We start from the raw sequence: 18,927 nt of genomic DNA, 5'->3' as shown, positions 1-18,927 counted from the left end.
TTTAACGTAAGTAAATAAGTCGCGGGTTTGGCGGCGTTCTTATGAGTTTTTGTAGTTAAATGGGTTTTAGTCTCTTGCTTTCAATATGGTTCACTGTATTGATTTGTTCGTTATTTTAACTTCCGGTTTTGTTTTATGGTTTACAACTTTACCAAGCTAATCGTCTAGCAGTCAGTGGTAGACCAGAATAGTCGCCCTCGGTATCACAATTCATATCAGCTACTTTGAAGATAAATATAAATATAGATATAAAACATTACACATTAACGTCGCGACAATGTAATAGACGTCATAAGAACACAAGAGTCTGTCGTAAAGTGAAACAGTGCCATCTGCTGTTTGTGAGTCGCTCATGTTTGTGCTCAGTTGAATTGCGTTCACTCGCTGTATAAAATATTTATAACATAAAAATGCATAATGCTAACAGGAACTGATGTTTTTAACACAATTTACATTGTTTTTCCTTTTCTTAAGTTTACCTTGTTAGCATGTAGGACACGCAGTCAGGAGATCTGTGTGGAATTTGGTTCCATATTCAATGAAACCTCAACAGGAAACCAACTGAAGCCTAAGTGTCAATCTTTTACATTGGTATCGATAAATATTGATACCAACGTTGGAATCGACATTTCCATATTTGGTTTAGAGAGCCACACTCCACTTCAAAAGGTGGCGGTAATGTACAACAACAATTGCTTGCCAACCGCCAATAAACAACAAAAAAGAGGACCCAATAAACCATAGAGCAGTCTCCAATGCGCCAGTCATTTTAATGATTTTAGTGCGCATGCTCCACCGAAAGTCCCGACAGTCACGTGACACGAGTTTAGGAAGCTGGTCGAAGTTTGTGCTTCCTTGAAGTAAAACCCGCGACTCTGCCCAAAACAACTTGCCGAAAGGGGGCTGGGACGTCACCGCAGCACTACCAAAAGTCTCCCCTGGAGTTCGGGTAAGAGACCGAAACTACTACTCGGTGTCCTTTACCTTTCTCAGCCGTGGACTTTGGGGGTTTCTGCCATGTTGATATTAATGGTGGTGGTGATGACTGAAGCTAGCATGCTAACAGTTAGCTGGGCTGTGGTGGCAGCAGCTGACGTTAGCTAGCATACCAGAGCAGTAAATAGTCTCACGCAGTGTTGATCGGTGCACTTCCCCATAGAGCATACCGTTCCGAGAACAACAACCATCTTATTAGTGTAGCATTAGCTTTCTGCAATGGTACTTGCTTTGAAGCTTGTTATTACTATATAACACAGCAGAGCTTGTGAGCATTTTAAAGTGGAATTTAGCCTTCATTCGTTCAATAAAGGTTGGTGGAGCAACAGTTTTGGCCGATAGTCCACCTTCGTTCATGTTCACATTTGTGATAAATATATGGTGCCAACACAAACATTCTTACAGTGTGTTAATAATATCACACAACATGCGCCATATTGTACGCTAACCGGGAACTGTACACAAACCAATGCACATTTTTGAGTAACTTTTTGACGTAAACAAATTTCAATGTAGTTACATTTGTCAGGTGTTAATTTGACACCTTTCTGTTTAACAAACTTAGCACTGACAGTCATAATATGTTTAATATGAGCTACTTTTGCACTATAACATCATATCAAAAATAATAAAAATAACCTTGACTTGAGTTTTTCTGTTACTGGACTGCACGACTGTTGCTTTGCCAGACGAGGTAAATATATGGTGCCAACACAAACACTCTTACAGTGTGTTAATAATATCACACGCTAACCGGGAACTGTACACAAACCAATGCACATTTTTGAGTAACTTTTCGATGTAAACAGATTAATTGCCCAGTTACATTTGTCAGGTGTTAATTTGACACCTTTCTGTTTAACGAACTTAGCACTTAGCACAGCTATTTTTGCACTATAACATCATATCAAAAATAATAAAAATAACCTTGACTTGAGTTTTTCTGTTACTGGACTGTACTTGGGTGTTCCTTTGCCAGACGAGGTAATGTGCGTCAAAGCGTGTAATTGTACAGTTTAATAATCAGCAAGGTTGTCATTACATGCTGCAGGCGTTGTGATGTGTCAAAGTCAGCTATTTTAATTAATTATTGACCAGAGCTGTTCACTTCATATCTTGTGTTGGATGAGGTGGCCATTCCAGAATGTACTTGTACTTGTGAATGCCTTGGTAGAATTTGAGCAGTGTTAAGGGTCATTGTCTTGTTGGAAGTCTCCAGCTCTGGCGTAACGTCAACTTTATCACTGATTCTTGAACACTCTTAGCAAGAATCTACTGATACTGTCTGGAATCCGTTCAACCTTCAACTTGAACTAGATTTCCAGTACTTGTACCGACTACACACTCCCATAGCATGATGGAACCACCACCAAATGTTACTGTGGGTAGCGAGTGTCCGAAATTGCCATTATTGGCAGTGGTGCGGTTGCCAGGGACGAGACAATCAAGCAAGATTTGAAAATACTTTTGGACCAACCCAGTCATTTCTATTGTTGTTAGCATTAGCTTCAATGCTAATATTGCCGTTTACAGACAGGACGTGTTTTGTGTGCTGATGATTTTGTCGTGTGTGATGCAGGCCCTCATCCCAGCCCTATGTCATGGCAAGTGAAGTCACCAAGGCAGCCAGTTCCAATGGTTACCCGATGAAGGCACAGCTACAAATTACTGGTAAAGTCATTTTATTAACATTTATGCAACTTCCTTGCAGGCTCATTCTGAACAGGACAAAACTATCCTTCATGTCACTCGTTAAACGTCACATTCATGTTCCACCACTACACTGTACCTCTACATTAAGAAATTATTTTTTCAACATAGTAATAATGTAAATGAGTACTTCCGAGTAATTGCAAAACATCACTGAGTGTTTATATTAAAGTCAAACAAACTTCCACTTGGTGACATAAGTGTCTTGTGCCCTCTCTCTCTCTCATGTCTTCCTGCTTCAGTGCTATCAGCGAAACTGAAAGAGAACAAGAAGAACTGGTTTGGTCCCAGTCCTTATGTGGAAGTCAACGTCGATGGCCAGTCCAAAAAAACGGAGAAATGCAACAATACCCACAGCCCCAAATGGAAGCAGCCGCTCACTGTGTAAGTTAAGGGAGGATATAGCCATGCCGCTCTCTTCATAACATATTTTCAATTCTGTATTTGTGCTGGTCAAAATTTGTACTGTTAATACGTAGATTTTTAAAATTTAGATTAATTCTGATTTGTAGTGGTGCAACAATACACAAAATTGTTTGATTTATGTTACAGTTCAGTACAAATTTTTTTTATTTTGAATCAGTGTTATGAATGTTGAATGTTATTGCAATTGCTAACATTTTTCTCACCTTAAATGTACAGTTCTGCTGCACGGACTTAGCTCTATACCAGACCCAAAAAGCATAAGCATAGGAAATCCCGTGTTTTCTACAAATGCGAACGTCAGGTCACTCATAGCATGCTCATTAGTTAGCTCTGGATGAAAGTATGACACTAAAAATGTACCACTTCCACACAGCATGGGAGGATAACTTTTTTTGACTCTATCGTGTCCTGAGCTAACTAGTTGGGCTAACTAGTTGGACTAACTAGTTTGACTAGTTAGCTCAGAACTGATGGACTCAGGACAAATGTATGAAACTAAAATTGTACCACTTCCACACAGCATGGGAGGATAACCTTTTACACTCTATCGTGTCCTGAGCTAACTAGTTGGACTAACTAGTAGTTGGACTACTTAGCTCAGGACAAAAGTATGAAACTAAAAATGTACCACTTCCACACAGCATGGGAGGATAACTTTCTTTTCACTCTATCGTGTCCTGAGCTAAGTACTTGGGCTAGTTAGCTAAGGACTGATGGACTCAGTACAAAAGTATGAAACTAAAATGTGCCACTTCCACACAGCATGGGAGGATAACTTTTTTCACTCTATTGTGTCCTGAGCTAACTAGTTGGACTAACTAGTTGGACTAGTTAGCTCAGAACTGATGGACTCAGGACAAATGTATGAAACTAAAAATGTACCACTTCCACACAGCATGGGAGGATAACCTTTTACACTCTATCGTGTCCTGAGCTAACTAGTTGGACTAACTAGTAGTTGGACTACTTAGCTCAGGACAAAAGTATGAAACTAAAAATGTACCACTTCCACACAGCATGGGAGGATAACTTTTTTTTCACTCTATCATGTCCTGAGCTGAATAGTTGGACGAGTTAGCTCAGGACTAGTTGGACAAACTAGTTGGACTAATTAGCTCAGGACAAAAGTATGAAACAAAAAATGTACCACTTCCACACAGCACGGGAGGATAACTTTTTTTTGACTCTATCGTGTCCTGAGCTAACTAGTTGGCCAGGTTAGCTCAGGACAAAAGTATAAAACTAAAAATGTACCACTTCCACACAGCATGGGAGGTAAACTTTTTTTTCATTCCATCATGTCCTGAGCTAACTAGTTGGACTAACTAGTTGGACTAGTTAGCTCAGGACAAAAGTATGAAACTAAAAATGTACCACTTCCACACAGCATGGGAGGATAACTTTTTTCACTCTATCATGTCCTGAGCTAACTGGTTGGACTAACTAGTTGGACTAATTAGCTCAGCTAACTAGTTAAACAAACTAGTTATATGCAAGTATATTCACTGACATTGGTTCAATCAATATTCAGTTTATATTCAAATAAGATGATTTAGTTTATGTAATAATTGCATCAATTTCATACAGCAGTTTCAGAGATTAATACTCAATCCCACCTGTTAGTAGCCCTCTTCATAACTACGTTATTATGGTACTCGTCCAGAATACGTAAACATTTCATGCACATGACAAATTATGCAAATTAGGAATACAACCCCGTGGGGAAACACTGCTGTCATTTCAGTGCAACAAACTTGACTCCATGCAGTCCAGCACATGCGTGCAGAGAACTGTCTTAAAATGGAACTGACTACTTTCTGTGGCGCCTGCAGGGGTCATTATGTAAGAAGTGTTTACTATGGGATGTAACCTGAGTCTATGTCCACGTCAAGTTGACTCTAGGGACCGGCTACACAAGCAGTTTAGGTTGCCTCATTTTTGTTGGGTCTGCAATGTCAAACGCTGTCTGTGCAGTACTGTTGTTTGCATCCATTGGAGGACAAACTGCATTGTGTTATGGTGAAGTTAGTTGTCTCCTGTTGTGTTTTTTTTTTTTCAAGTGTGTAGTGTTTTTATTTGTTCTTAAACAAATACAATGTATTATGATGGCAATGCAGATTACTTTGAGTGCAACACAAAGGCTTTTTGCTGCTTACAAAAGCTACAGTGGCTTTCTAGCTGGAGAGTAGCAGCTACTTTTGAATGATGGAAACAACAACGTTTGACCGCAAACTATTTTTTTAATCCTGTTTGACTTCTTTGCCAAACACTCACTGAGCTGAATTTGCCAACATCTGACCTGATTTCAACTTCTAATTTTGCAATTCTGGAGTTCCACTGTACTTACAAAATGCATGTTTTTTTCCGACAGTATTGTGACTCCATTCAGCAAGCTAGTATTTCGCGTGTGGAGCCACCAGACCCTGAAGGCTGACATTCTTCTTGGCATTGCCATTTTGGACATCAGTGCTACGCTCAAGTCTAACAACATGAAAAGTGAGAGTGACATACATAAAAATACAAAAAAAATAGCAGACTCTGGTAATGGTAATGGTTTTATTTCATTTGAACATGCATCAGATTACAATTGAGTGCATCCCATAATCAGTTCACAGTTCCACATGTCCAAAAGGAGTAGGAAGAAGCAAAGCTTATTAAATCCTACCCCTCCATCTGGTACTTTTACAATCAGTAACTGTTACATTTGTTCACTTCCTGCTTTCCTAATATAGTTTTTTTAATTATATTTTTATATTAATATAATATATATTTAATTTATATATATATATATAATTAATATAAAAATATTTTTAATATTTTTTAAATTTAATTAAATTTTGTTTTATTTTGTTTTGTTTTATTTTTTTGTCACATACCAAAGTAGGAGGTGATATGAGCATCCAATGACATAATGGGTACCATAGTAAGTGTCAATATAGTGATATATATAGCACATCATGACTGGTTTAAGACTCTTCATCCTTGTATTTAGCAAACATCAACTGCTTGTATTGTTTCTTGAATTGGCTCATCGTTGTTGCATTGTATTAACTCTGGTTAATACTTCCTTCCTTCATTTAATGTAGTCTCTCAAGTGGTGCAGACCATCCAACTATGTGCAGACAGAGACCAAACGGATGTGGTGGGAGACCTGTGCGTCTGCTTGGATGGCATGACAGTTGACCCCGAGATGTTTGCCAAAGCTGAAGTCGACCATCAGAGTGAGTCCTAACTCTTAGTTGTGGGCGTTTATGGTGGGAAAAACTAATTAATTTCCTGTTCTTCAGATATGTCAAATGGAGACTCACAGCAGCCCAATGGAGAGCATACGCCAAGGTATGAATAGCATGGACGCCTACATTTGTTAGTGTCAGTTCCAGTTTATAATTTTTATTGATTTTGTGCATTGCCTTTGTGCTCACAGACAAAGCCGAGACAGTTCCCCCACTGTGGACAGCATAGAACACCGTTCATCTCCTCGGGGGCGAAGGTCAGGGACCATTGCCGGTTCTCCCAGGGTGTCGACTGGAAGCGTGCGCCCTCTGCGACCACCTCGGCCCTCCAGGCCTCCACCTCCAACCCCACGTAGACCCACCTCTTCACCAGGTCTGCTTTTCTTAGCTTTATAAACAAGCAAGTCATGATATTGTAAACTAAGTTAATACTGGCCTATGTTCCCTGTTAAGCATCTACCAGCAATAGCTCTGCACCATCCGAAAGCAGCAACGTTCAGCCAGGTTCAGAGACACCAGTGCGTACTACTACTGTCCCAGGACCTTCAGCAGCACCAGACTCTAGTCCTTCAACGAGCGACAGGAACGCCACCGCATCTACAGCTACCAGCTCCGGACCTCCAGCAACCAGACAGCCAACCAGCAACATTGGCCCTGCTGTTAACTCCAGGGTGCCTGCAGTCAACTCCGGACCTCTACCTCCCGGGTTAGTTCATATTTTGAGTCTTAAATATAACTTTCTCTGGTTTTGCTTTTAATCTTTGGAGCCGTTTATTAATGACTTCTTCACTTGTGCGTTTCAATCAAGCTGGGAGCAGAGGGTGGACCAGAACGGCAGGTTATATTTTGTTGACCATGTTGAAAAGAGAACAACATGGGAGCGCCCAGAACCGTTACCACCAGGGTAAGTACGCCTTCATTTTTTCCCCCCTGTTGTGTTTTATTTTGGAAAGAACTTTTACATAACAAAAGTCTTCAACTCTGTCTGTAGGTGGGAGCGTCGCATTGATCAGATGGGCCGTGTTTACTTTGTCGACCACATCACGCGGACCACTACGTGGCAGCGCCCCACGGTGGAGACTGTGCGCAACTACGAGCAATGGCAGCACCAGCGTAGCCAGCTGCAGGGCGCCATGCAACAGTTCAACCAGAGGTTCATATTTGGGGTGAGATATCATAATGAGTGATAGAATCCCTTGTTGACTTTGCGTATTTTCAAGAAAGTAAGTTGTTGGCACGGCGGACGAGTGGTTAGCGCGCAGACCTCACAGCTAGGAGACCAGGGTTCAATTCCACCCTCGGCCATCGCTGTGTGGAGTTTGCATGTTCTCCCCGTGCATGCGTGGGTTTTCTCCGGGTACTCCGATTTCCTCCCACATTCCAAAAACATGCTAGGTTAATTGGCGACTCCAAATTGTCCATAGGTATGAATGTGAGTGTGAATGGTTGTTTGTCTCTATGTGTCTATATCCGGTTTCCATGTTGTTTTTCCATTGCAAAAGAAATGCTGCTCTTTAATACAGGTGAAAAAACATCATTTCCAGAAATGCTGCATATGTTTTACAAACAGTGCTGGTTGCCTTTGAAAAAATGCATGCCACAAATGGCAATTCGACAACTTTACACAGATTAATGGAACTATGGGATTAGTATTATACATTAATATGAGTGATTAGTGCGCAGGCATCACAGCTAGGAGACCCGAGTTCAATTCCACCCTCGGCCATCTCTGTGTGGAGTTTGCATGTTCTCCCCGTGCATGCGTGGGTTTTTTCCGGGTACTCCGGTTTCCTCCCACATTCCAAAAACATGCTAGGTTAATTGGCGACTCCAAATTGTCCATAGGTATGAATGTGAGTGTGAATGGTTGTTTGTCTATATGTGCCCTGTGATTGGCTGGCGACCAGTCCAGGGTGTACCTCGCCTCTCGCCCGAAGACAGCTGGGATAGGCTCCAGCACCCCCGTGACCCTTGTGAGGAAAAGCGGTAGAAAATGAATGAATGAATGAACCATGTTTTAATGTGTGTCTTTTATACAGACACAGGACCAGACGGCAGCTGCACAGAATAAGGAGTATGATCCGCTTGGGCCTCTACCACATGGATGGGGTAGGTTCTCTCTCATGCTAACACCAGTACTAATATTACCGTCCACAGTATAACACCAACAGGTCTTGACTGTTGAAGTGTCAAAACGTCATTTTTAATTGTCCTTATTGACCCTTTTCAAAATGGGCCATGCTCATGTTGTGTGAAACCACTGATAGGGGTCGGGGGTGGCCATTAATCTAATAAAGTAATTAATCTAATATAGTAATCTAATACAAAATAGTCCTACCCTCACCTATGGTCATGACCTGTAAGTGACCGAAAGGACAAGATTGCGGGTACAAGCGGCCGAAATGAGTTTTCTCCACAGGGGTGGCTGGACTCTCCCATAGAGATAAGGTGACAAGCACTGTCATCCGGGAGAGACTCGGAGTAGAACCACTACTCCTCCGCATTGAGAGGAGCCAGATGAGGTGGATTGGGCATCTTTTTAGGATGCCTCCCGGACCCCTCCCTGAGGAGGCACGTCCAACCGGTAGAAGACCTCGGGGAAGTCTCAGGACACGTTGGAGAGACTATGTCTCCCAACTGGCCTAGGAATGCCTCGAGATCTGCCGGGAGGATCTGGACGGAGTGGCTAGGGAAAGGGAAGTCTGGGCCTCACTGCTTGGGCTGCTGCCCCGGCGGCCCGACCTTGGATAAGGAGTTGAAGAACTGCCCAACGTTTGAAATCATACATTATATGTGTCACTGGGATGTCTGAGTGACGGGAAGAAAAGCTCTGACTCACTTAGGGTGAAGTGTTATTCACCACATGTTGGTTTGCATGCATAAATCTGTTTCCCTTAATAATGTGCATTGTAGCAAAAGTAGTATTTTTTTACATTATTTGTGTGATCTGTTATGGAGTTTAATAATTTATGCTTTGTTGTTGTAGAGAAGAGAACAGACAGCAATGGCCGGGTGTATTTTGTGCATCATCCTACACGTTCGACACAGTGGGAAGACCCACGGACACAAGGGTTCGTTCTACTATGAACACTCGTGTCAATTTAAATTTGCCTTCGTTAAAGCCTAGAACTGATCAAAACAATACTAAATGAGATATATGTACTCTATGTCATTATTTTTTTAGCTTGTTGAATGAGAAGCCACTTCCAGAGGGTTGGGAGATGAGGTTTACCGTTGACGGTATTCCCTATTTCGTAGACCACAACAGGAGAACCACCACCTACATTGACCCTCGCACTGGAAAATCTTCACTGTATGTCTGAAAATACACCCACTCACACTCACTGAAAAATTGCACAAATTGACATTTTGCACTGTTGGATCTTACAAAGTTTCGAAGTAGAGTTACAGATTGCAGAAAGAATAAAAGTAAGCAGTTTATTGCAAACAACCACTAAACTAATAGGCTGTTCATTAGCTCATCAAAACTTGAACTCGAAAAACCCATAAATTGAAACAAAATGTTCACAAAAGGACTCATTGATGATTAGCTGCATCACTTGTTAATCTTCTCAAACATTGGTTTCAACAAGCTTGATGCCAGAAGATACCAGTGTCTTCAGGATTTTAGTGAGAGTGTGACTTCCCCTGGAATAAAGGCGTTGTGAACTGCAGCATCATCACCGCAGTCATGACCACACAGATGAGCGCATGAGAGAAACCCACTGGCAACATCTCCACATCTGCCATTTTGATGCCCCATGCACCACCTGAAGCACTATTTTTCCCAATGAACCCAGATCATGATGGCAGGTGGGATCAATGCCAGTAACATGGGAACCCATCAAAACCATTAAGGTTTAAACCAGGTTTAGAGACAGCTATTTCCCTCTGGCCATCAGGCTGCTGAATGCCAAATAAGCCCCTCAACCTGCCCACACGCACATGCAAAAACTTAAATTATTATTATTTATTCAAAATTATTGAAATTATTTGTACAAATTACTGTTTACGCTGTACATTGTTGTTCATATTTGATGTCATATATTTATTCTCCACATTATTATTATTATTTATTATTACATGTGAGCCAGGCAACGACATTTAATTGGCAATTTCACTGCTGTGTTATTGTGCAATGACAATAAAGGAAGTCCATCTATCTATCGATCCAGCCATCCATCCATCCATCCATCCAAGGTTCCATTTTTATCCTCAGAGAATAAAACTTTCTTCCACCCTTCAATGTCCCATGTTTGTTGCTCTGGTGCAAATTCAGAACGGACAATTTTGTGGAGTTGAAGGGCTGGTGACATTGAATTCACATTTATGCAAACAGTGCAAAATGTAAAGTCTTGCATTTTTTTTCAAATACCACTAGTCTTAAAATTTTGATCATTGTATGTCATAGTATAGTTCCTGTTCTCTATTGTTTAGCAGCAGGCTGCTTTAGTCTTCAAGTTATTCATTGGGAACATACCTGTTACATTATGAGTCACTCCTCTATTTATAGAACTATCGCTGTATTTTAACAACCAAGGGATGCCCTTTTTGTTGTTTTGACAGTCAGACATAATACCTCAGGTGACTCATGGTCATAAATACCATGCACGGTGCCACCTTACACTTAAAGTGTCACAGTACTGTGTAGTCATGTGGTTGTAGGTGCAGAAAAACAGGTTTTGTGAACAGACCTTCATGCTTTTAAAGTTGTACTTATTTGTTTACAGTGAAAATGGACCCCAGATCACATACGTCAGAGACTTCAAAGCCAAAGTACAATACTTCAGATTCTGGTGCCAGGTATGAATCCTAAACAGTACATGTGTTTATAGATAACCCGTTTTTTTTAAATAATCATTTCAGATGTAATTTCATTGAAAGGTAGCTTTATAATTATCGGGAGTATGGATTACTGTATTTTCCGGACTATAAGTCACACTTTTTTCATAGGTTGGCTGTTCCTGCGACTTATACTCCAGAGCGACTTATAAATGGAAAAAACTGTTAATGTTACATAAACACTGGACACCTTTTCTGTTCATGTTTATTTTTTATGTAGCTGAATAACCATTGTGTTAGCATATCTTACACCTATTCAGCCTGTTCTCTATTCTTTTATTCTTAGAACTTGCCTTCCAAGATGATGTAATGTCTGTTTTGGTCAAGTAGTTTGTAAAATAAATTACCCGCAAAAAGTGCGACTTATACTCCAGTGCGACTTATGTATGTTTTTTTCTACCTAATAATGCATTTTTGGCCTTGTGCGACTTATAGTTCCCGAAAATACGGTAATTCAGACTTCCTATAATCATGAAGCTACTTTTCAATGAAAGTACATCTGAAATGATCATAAAAACATGTGCTCAGCCAATTCTTATGAGAACTTGTGCAATTGTCCACTAACAAAAAGATACACATTTCAAAGTGGTGCAGTATTAACAAAAGTGAGAGGGATTATCTATCGGCATCACATTGAAAGACCACAATTAAACACAACCATCTTGCGACAGCGGTTACGAGTAATTATGGTCTTTGCTTGCTTTGCTTTGCTCTTGGTTTGCCTGATTTACTGTATACACTAAAGTAGTATGAAACGGCAACATAACACAGGATATCCTCATGTCTTCAGCAACTGTCACTGCCTCAGCACATCAAGATCACTGTGTCACGAAAAACTCTGTTTGAGGACTCGTTCCAGCAGGTAAGCAATTTTTCTAATTGAATACAATTTACACAGTACTGGAAATCTTGTCAAGGTTGGGGGGGGGGTGCTGGAGTTTATCCCAGCTGTCTTCGGGCGAGAGGCAAGGGGTTAATAGCTGGCCAAACACATGCCTGCAACAGAAGAACCAACTGACATAGCATACACACCTATTCCAACGAAGACACAAGCGTACAAATACATGTATTTAATTGTGTTGTATTCAGATATCTTTTTATCGCTTGCAATAATCACTGTTTTTCATATGTACATGCTGGCGTTCGTGGAGAAACCACGAACGCAGTTGGTTCTTCTGTTGCAGGCATGTGTTTGGCCAGCTATGTGGGGCGGGTTGAGCATGACCTGTGAACCAGGAAGTGCGGGAATCGGTGTGTGTGCTGTGCTCTAGTGGTGGAAGTGTGAAAAATAAAGTTGACTGGAAGCAGCCGTTCGCCGTGTTCTTTTTTGGTATTGAAATCCTTAAGCAAAGATTGATTTAAGCTGCTCGACATTGTTCTATACCATAGAACAATGTTCTATACCATAGAACAATGTCAAGTGCATTATTGCCCACTTTTAATGCAGTTCGGCGCAGGATCGGATATATCGACAGTCCGGTTATATCGATATTTTTTCCGACTCCCGAGAATATCGATATAACGAGACTTTACTGTATATATATATATATACATGTATACATATTTACATTTTAGATCATGAGCTTCAATGCTCAGGATTTGCGACGAAGACTGTGGATCATCTTCCCTGGAGAAGAAGGTCTTGACTACGGAGGCGTTGCCAGGCAAATATCAACACAATCAAAGTCGAAGTGTGAATGCGTGTTGGACTAGAACCCCCCCTTTTTTCTTTTCCAGGGAGTGGTTTTTCCTACTCTCTCATGAGGTGCTGAACCCTATGTACTGTCTGTTTGAATACGCCGGAAAAGAAAACTACTGTCTTCAGATCAACCCGGCCTCCTACATCAACCCCGACCACCTTAAATATTTCAAGTTCATTGGCCGCTTTATTGCCATGGTTAGTCCTTGGAGAAATTCTTTCAACCAGTTAATCTGACAAGTACAACATTCTGACTGAATTCCTGTTCTATCTTCTTTTTAGGCACTCTTCCACGGCAAGTTCATCGACACGGGTTTCTCGTTACCATTTTATAAACGCATCCTGAATAAACCTTTAGCCCTTAAAGACCTGGAGTCAGTGGACCCGGAGTTCTACAACTCTCTTATGTGGATTAAGTAAGTTCTGAGTACACACCTCATATTTCAGCAAGCATTTTTTATTGCAGTATATTTTGTGAAGGGACAATGGAGAGTCAACTTGGTGTACAACTTGTATACAGTCAAAACGTGGTGGTGGTAGTGTCATGGTCTGGGGCTGCATGAGTGATGCTGGTACGGGGGAGCTGCAGTTTATTGAGCGAAACTATGAAAGGGCAAACTATAATGGAAGGAAGGAAGGCGGAGGAAAAGTGCAAAGTGCCTAACATCCTCCTGCCAGTTATTTACACAATAATGGGTATGTTTTGTTTCCTTTACAGTAGATAAGTAATCTGCTGTACACTACTTCTCTAAAGTATATCCAAATGTAAGCAGTGTACTGTATGTGTATTTTAAAGTCCCAGTAAGATTAAGATTAAGATATGCCTTTATTCGTCCCTCAGTAGGGAAATTTGTATTGCACAGCAGCAAGAGTACAGAGTCAGTTAAGCAGTACAAAATACACAACATAGAAAAAATAAACAATATAAACAACCCAAGTATTAACAAAATCAACAGTTTTTCCAGAGTTATATACAATACAGTATGTAGATAATATGAAACGAGATGAGATATATGACCAGTCTATACACTGAGATCTTGTTAGAGAGTTAATATGAGGCACTATGGAAATACTTCACATAGAACTTAGTATATTGCATTTAGAGCCCTTAATATTGCACAGATATTGCACAGTGAATGGGGTCTGGAGTAACTATACTGAGTATAAGAACAAAGTATTACACAGTAAGATCTAATACTGTGATGTCATCGTCCACGTGGCACCCGTAGGGACAACAACATCGAAGAGTGTGGCCTGGAAATGTTCTTCTGTGTCGACAAGGAAATTTTAGGGGAAATCAGCACTCACGATCTGAAACCCGGAGGTGGAGACATCCAAGTCACGGAGGAGAACAAAGAAGAGTATATCAGGTATCAACGCTGCACTTGCAGTAGGCGTATTTAAACACTGACAACACTCTTGATTATTTTCCGGAATGTCTTTTTTTGGAACAAACCTGAAATTAATAAATTCAATGTATTATAATTATGAAATATAGAATGTATGTTTTAAAAAATACACTTATTTTATTTTTATTTTGGATTTTATTATTGCACTATGACCCATTGATTATTGCACTAAAATTAATATATCTGCTCCTGCATATGCTCCTGTGCAATACTATGTGTATATTTTGGATATCTTGTATATATCTTGTTAAATTGTCTTTTTTACTCTACTTTATATACTTTTTTTGTTTTCTCCAATTTTGTTGTACATCTTGTATAATAACAATAAAGTCCATTCCAGGTTGGTAGCAGAGTGGAGGTTGTCGCGAGGCGTGGAAGAACAGACCCAGGCGTTCTTTGAAGGCTTCAATGAGGTCCTCCCACAGCAATACCTGCAGTACTTTGACGCCAAAGAACTGGAGGTATGCCCACATACACCCGGATCTGATCTGCTCTATTTGCACAACACATGGTAGTCCAAACATTCATTCATTCATTCATTTTCTACCGCTTTTTCCTCACGAGGGTCGCGGGGGTTGCTGGAGCTTATCCCAGCTGTTTTCGGGCGAGAGGCAGGGTACACCCTGGACTGGTCGCCAGCCAATCACAGGGCACATATAGACAAACAACCATTCACACTCACATTCATACCTATGGACAATTTGGAGTCGCCAATTAACCTAGCATGTTTTTGGAATGTGGGAGGAAACCGGAGTACCCGGAGAAAACCCACGCATGCACGGGGAGCAAACTCCACACAGAGATGCCTGAGGGTGGAATTGAACCCTGGTCTCCTAGCTGTGAGGCAGTCCAAACATATTTTAGATGAGAAGTATTGATTTGTCCTTACAGGTGATGCTGTGCGGCATGCAGGAGATCGACTTGGCAGACTGGCAAAGAAACACCATCTACAGACACTACACTCGAAACGCCAAGCAGATCATGTGGTTCTGGCAGGTCAGCGGAACGTTCTGAGATTATCTTTCTATTCATGTTCACTGCACATCAGCATGCGTTGTTGTCAGTATTTATGCTGTCCTTCAATATGGAACTTTATTCCCCCCTGCAGTTCATAAAAGAGATGGACAACGAGAAGAGAATGAGACTGTTGCAGTTTGTAACTGGTACCTGCCGTCTGCCTGTAGGAGGCTTTGCTGACCTCATGGGTAATATATTCATATCTGTTTGTTTCTGTTTTTTTTATTTTTTTTAAATGACCTCAGTCTGGGGCTGCACGGCAGATGAGTGGTTATCACGCAGGCCTCACGAGTTCAATGTGATTAATTCATATCTTTCTAGTATGATTTCAGTTTCAAATACTGTCATTTTTTTCCCTCTGTAATAATAACAATGATTATCATCACTCATGAGCCATAATAATGTTTTTTTAAAAAGCTTTTTTCTTTTTTCATGCAGTGTTATGACATTTTTCACCCAAAAAATTACTAGTGCTGGGTGATATATTGATTTTTTATTTTTTTTGTGTCAATATTTCTGTTGGGCTGCACGGCAGTCGAGTGGTTAGCACTTAGGCCTCACAGCTACAAGAAGTTAAATTCTACCATCGGCCATCTCTGTGTGGAGTTTCCGGTTTCCTCCCACATTCACAAAAACATGCTAAGTTAATTGGCGACTCCAAATTGTCCATAGGTATGAATGTGAGTGTGAATGGTTGTTTGACTATATGTGCCCTGTGATTGGCTGGCCACCAGTCCAGGGTATAATCCGGCCTCTCGCCTGAAGACAGCTGGGATAGACTCCAGCACCCCTGCGACCCTCGCGAGGATAAGCAGCAGAAAATTAATGAATGAATGATGGGTGAGTGGTTAGCAAGCAGGCCTCACAGCTAGGAGACCCGAGTTCAATTCCACTCTCTGCCATCTCTGTGTGGAGTTTGCATGTTCTCCCCGTGCATGCGTGGGTTTTCTCTGGTTTCCTCCCACATTCCAAAAACATGCTAGGTTAATTGGCGACTCCAAATTGTCCATAGGTATGAATGTGAGTGTGAATGGTTGTTTGTCTATATGTGCCCTGTGATTGGCTGGCGACCAATCCAGGTTATACCCCGCCTCTCACCCGAAGACAGCCACCGCAACCCTCATGAGGATAAGCGGTATAAAATGAATGAATGAATGAATGACCTCAGTCTGACTTGTCATTCACTTTATAGGAAGCAATGGCCCCCAGAAGTTCTGCATTGAGAAGGTCGGAAAGGAAAACTGGCTTCCCAGAAGTCACACATGGTGAGTCCACAAAGAGCAATGATAACCCATGCACACTTTAACCTCGAATATCCAATTAGTGAATTGATTTATCTACAAAATGTGATAATAACAATAGAAAAGGATGTGATGCAGTACAGCAATGGTGGTCCACACGTCCAATTACCACAATGTTAACATTACGGTTCATTATGGTTCGTTCTTTTTTTCCCCACTGTGCTCCAGTTTCAACAGATTGGACCTTCCGCCTTATAAGAGCTACGAGCAGCTCAAGGAGAAGCTCATGTTTGCCATAGAGGAGACAGAAGGCTTCGGACAGGAGTGATGTTTTGAAAGCAGCCTGAAAAAGGCGGGTACACTGGGATCACCATCATATGTGGTGTGTTTATGGTATCCATCTCAAAAGCAAAATGCACCACCATCAATTCTGTATCTCCGAATAAGCGCCAAATTCCACATTACACTCACCATTGGAGGGTCACGTTCTGGTCCAATTCTGGTTTATTGGCCCAGTACACTTGGGAAAAGGTGGACTTGGGCTCAGCATGATTGTTGGCGTTCAAGCACCTAACCTACAATTGCTCCTCCTGCAAGTTATTAATGATAATAGAAAATTTTGAGATGTGCACAAAGCTCAAATAGACTTGTTTGCTCCTCCCACCAGTTATTGATGATAATTGCACCGTAGAACAACTAAAAAACCAAGCAACATCCACCACCATGATTGTCTCATCGGTCTCATGTATACCTAATAAGGCTTTTTAAAGACCTTTAAGAAGCAACCATAACAACCAATAAGAACGCAGCACATTACTGCAAATTGTGGTGCTTGACACACAAAAATATGCCAATGGTGGTTCGGCGTTCCCTGTCGTATTTTCCAGTCAGATTGTAAAAAAAATGACAGCACTGAGGAAGTGTTCTAGTTTTATAGGACCGCAGTGTCTAAGTAGCCTGTCAGCTTTCCGTTATTTTTATTTTTTTTGTCAAACACATGATCCTTGTGATGTCCTTTCAGGCAATGACAAGTGTTCCAAAATGGTGTATGTTCATGTATAAACACCCCCCCCCAAAAAAAAAGTGGAACCAAATTCCCTTTTTTGTGATCTTTTTTTTTTCCAAGTAAATCATTTAACAAAGTGTATTAACTGTTTGCTTTAGCGCTAACAAATCACATAGATGACCTTCGCAGACCCCCCCCAAAGGCTCTAGTGAATTAATAAAGTGTTACATCCTTTAAGCTTTATTATTGCGCCAAATACATTAGATAAGTGTGGACTAATGATGATAATAATAATAATAATACTCAGTGTCTTCGTTTTTGAAGATTCTTAATTTTATGCAGAAACTCCAAACCAAATGTGGTGTTGCTTGTGAGTCTGATTTATAAATTAAATTAGTGTTCACAGGGAGGGAAAAAAGTGTTATTTAGACAGTGAGTGGGAGATAACGTAAAATATTAATAATAATCATGAAGCTTTCCTTTGTGGTTAAAGGGGCCTTATCTTATTTTAAGAGTCCACTGGGCCGGTGCCAGTTTGCGGCAATGTAATTTTCTGTGGCGCCTAGCATCGCCAATAAGGTGCCTAGTGGCGTGCAGTGGCTCAAACTGGCTCGTGGTGGCCCGTAGCGGTGACAAAAATTGAGTTTGGTGGCAAGAAAATTTCTAAATGTTTAAAATCTACCAAGTGGAACCAAATGTCACAAACAATCCTCCTATTGGAAACCACTGGAATGTAATGGAGCGAGCCAAATTGCGCCAATGATGCTAGGAGTCCACTGGGCCGGCGCCAATTAGTGGCAGTTCGCGGCAATGCAATTTTCTGTGGCGCCTAGCGTCGCCAATAAGGTGCCTAGTGGCGTGCAGTGGCTCAAACTGGCTCGTGGTGGCCCATAACGGTGACAGAAATTGAGTTTGGTGGCAAGAAAATTTCAAAATGTTTAAAATCTACCAAGTGGAACCAAATGTCACAAACAATCCTCCTATTGGAATCCACTGGAATGTAATGGAGCGAGCCAAATTGCGGCAATGATGCTAAGAGTCCACTGGGCTGGCGCCACTTGGTGCCACTTCGCAACAATGCAATTTTCTGTGGCGCCTAGCGTCGCCAGTAAGGCACCTGGTGGCGTGCAGTGGCTCAAACTGGCTCGTGGTGGCCCATAACGGTGACAGAAATTGAGTTTGGTGGCAAGAAAATTTCAAAATGTTTAAAATCTACCAACTGTCACAAACAATCCTCCTATTGGACTCCACTAGAAGGTAATGGAGCGAGCCAAATTGCGCCAATGATGCTAGGAGTCCACTGGGCCAGCGCCAGTTGGTGCCAATTTGCGGCAATTTGCACCAAAGA

The 18,927-nt window shown here is 41.2% G+C and overlaps 1 protein-coding gene across 1 annotated transcript; it reads left to right on the top strand.

Annotated features, from left to right (window-relative positions):
• The first annotated feature begins 592 nt into the window (after positions 1-592).
• Positions 593-17,961, top strand: itchb (itchy E3 ubiquitin protein ligase b). Its single transcript, XM_058084622.2, has 24 exons — positions 593-949; positions 2,576-2,667; positions 2,949-3,090; positions 5,504-5,628; positions 6,219-6,353; positions 6,420-6,468; positions 6,557-6,738; positions 6,819-7,071; positions 7,174-7,269; positions 7,357-7,531; positions 8,405-8,474; positions 9,352-9,436; positions 9,550-9,678; positions 11,096-11,168; positions 11,998-12,069; positions 12,783-12,871; positions 12,945-13,104; positions 13,189-13,322; positions 14,136-14,276; positions 14,656-14,776; positions 15,207-15,311; positions 15,424-15,520; positions 16,525-16,597; positions 16,802-17,961. Exons 2-24 carry the CDS (start codon positions 2,598-2,600, stop codon positions 16,899-16,901), a joined length of 2,676 nt encoding a protein of 891 aa, XP_057940605.2. The 5' UTR covers positions 593-949; positions 2,576-2,597; the 3' UTR covers positions 16,902-17,961.
• Positions 17,962-18,927: the final 966 nt, after the last annotated feature.

The sequence above is a fragment of the Doryrhamphus excisus genome, linkage group LG17 (assembly GCF_037039965.1).
Source record: "Doryrhamphus excisus strain RoL-2023G ecotype Guam linkage group LG17, RoL_Dexc_Guam_v1.1, whole genome shotgun sequence".
Classification (NCBI taxonomy): Eukaryota; Metazoa; Chordata; class Actinopteri; order Syngnathiformes; family Syngnathidae; genus Doryrhamphus; species Doryrhamphus excisus.
Note: the sequence above shows the minus strand (reverse complement) of the source record. Positions and strands in the feature narration are given on the sequence as shown.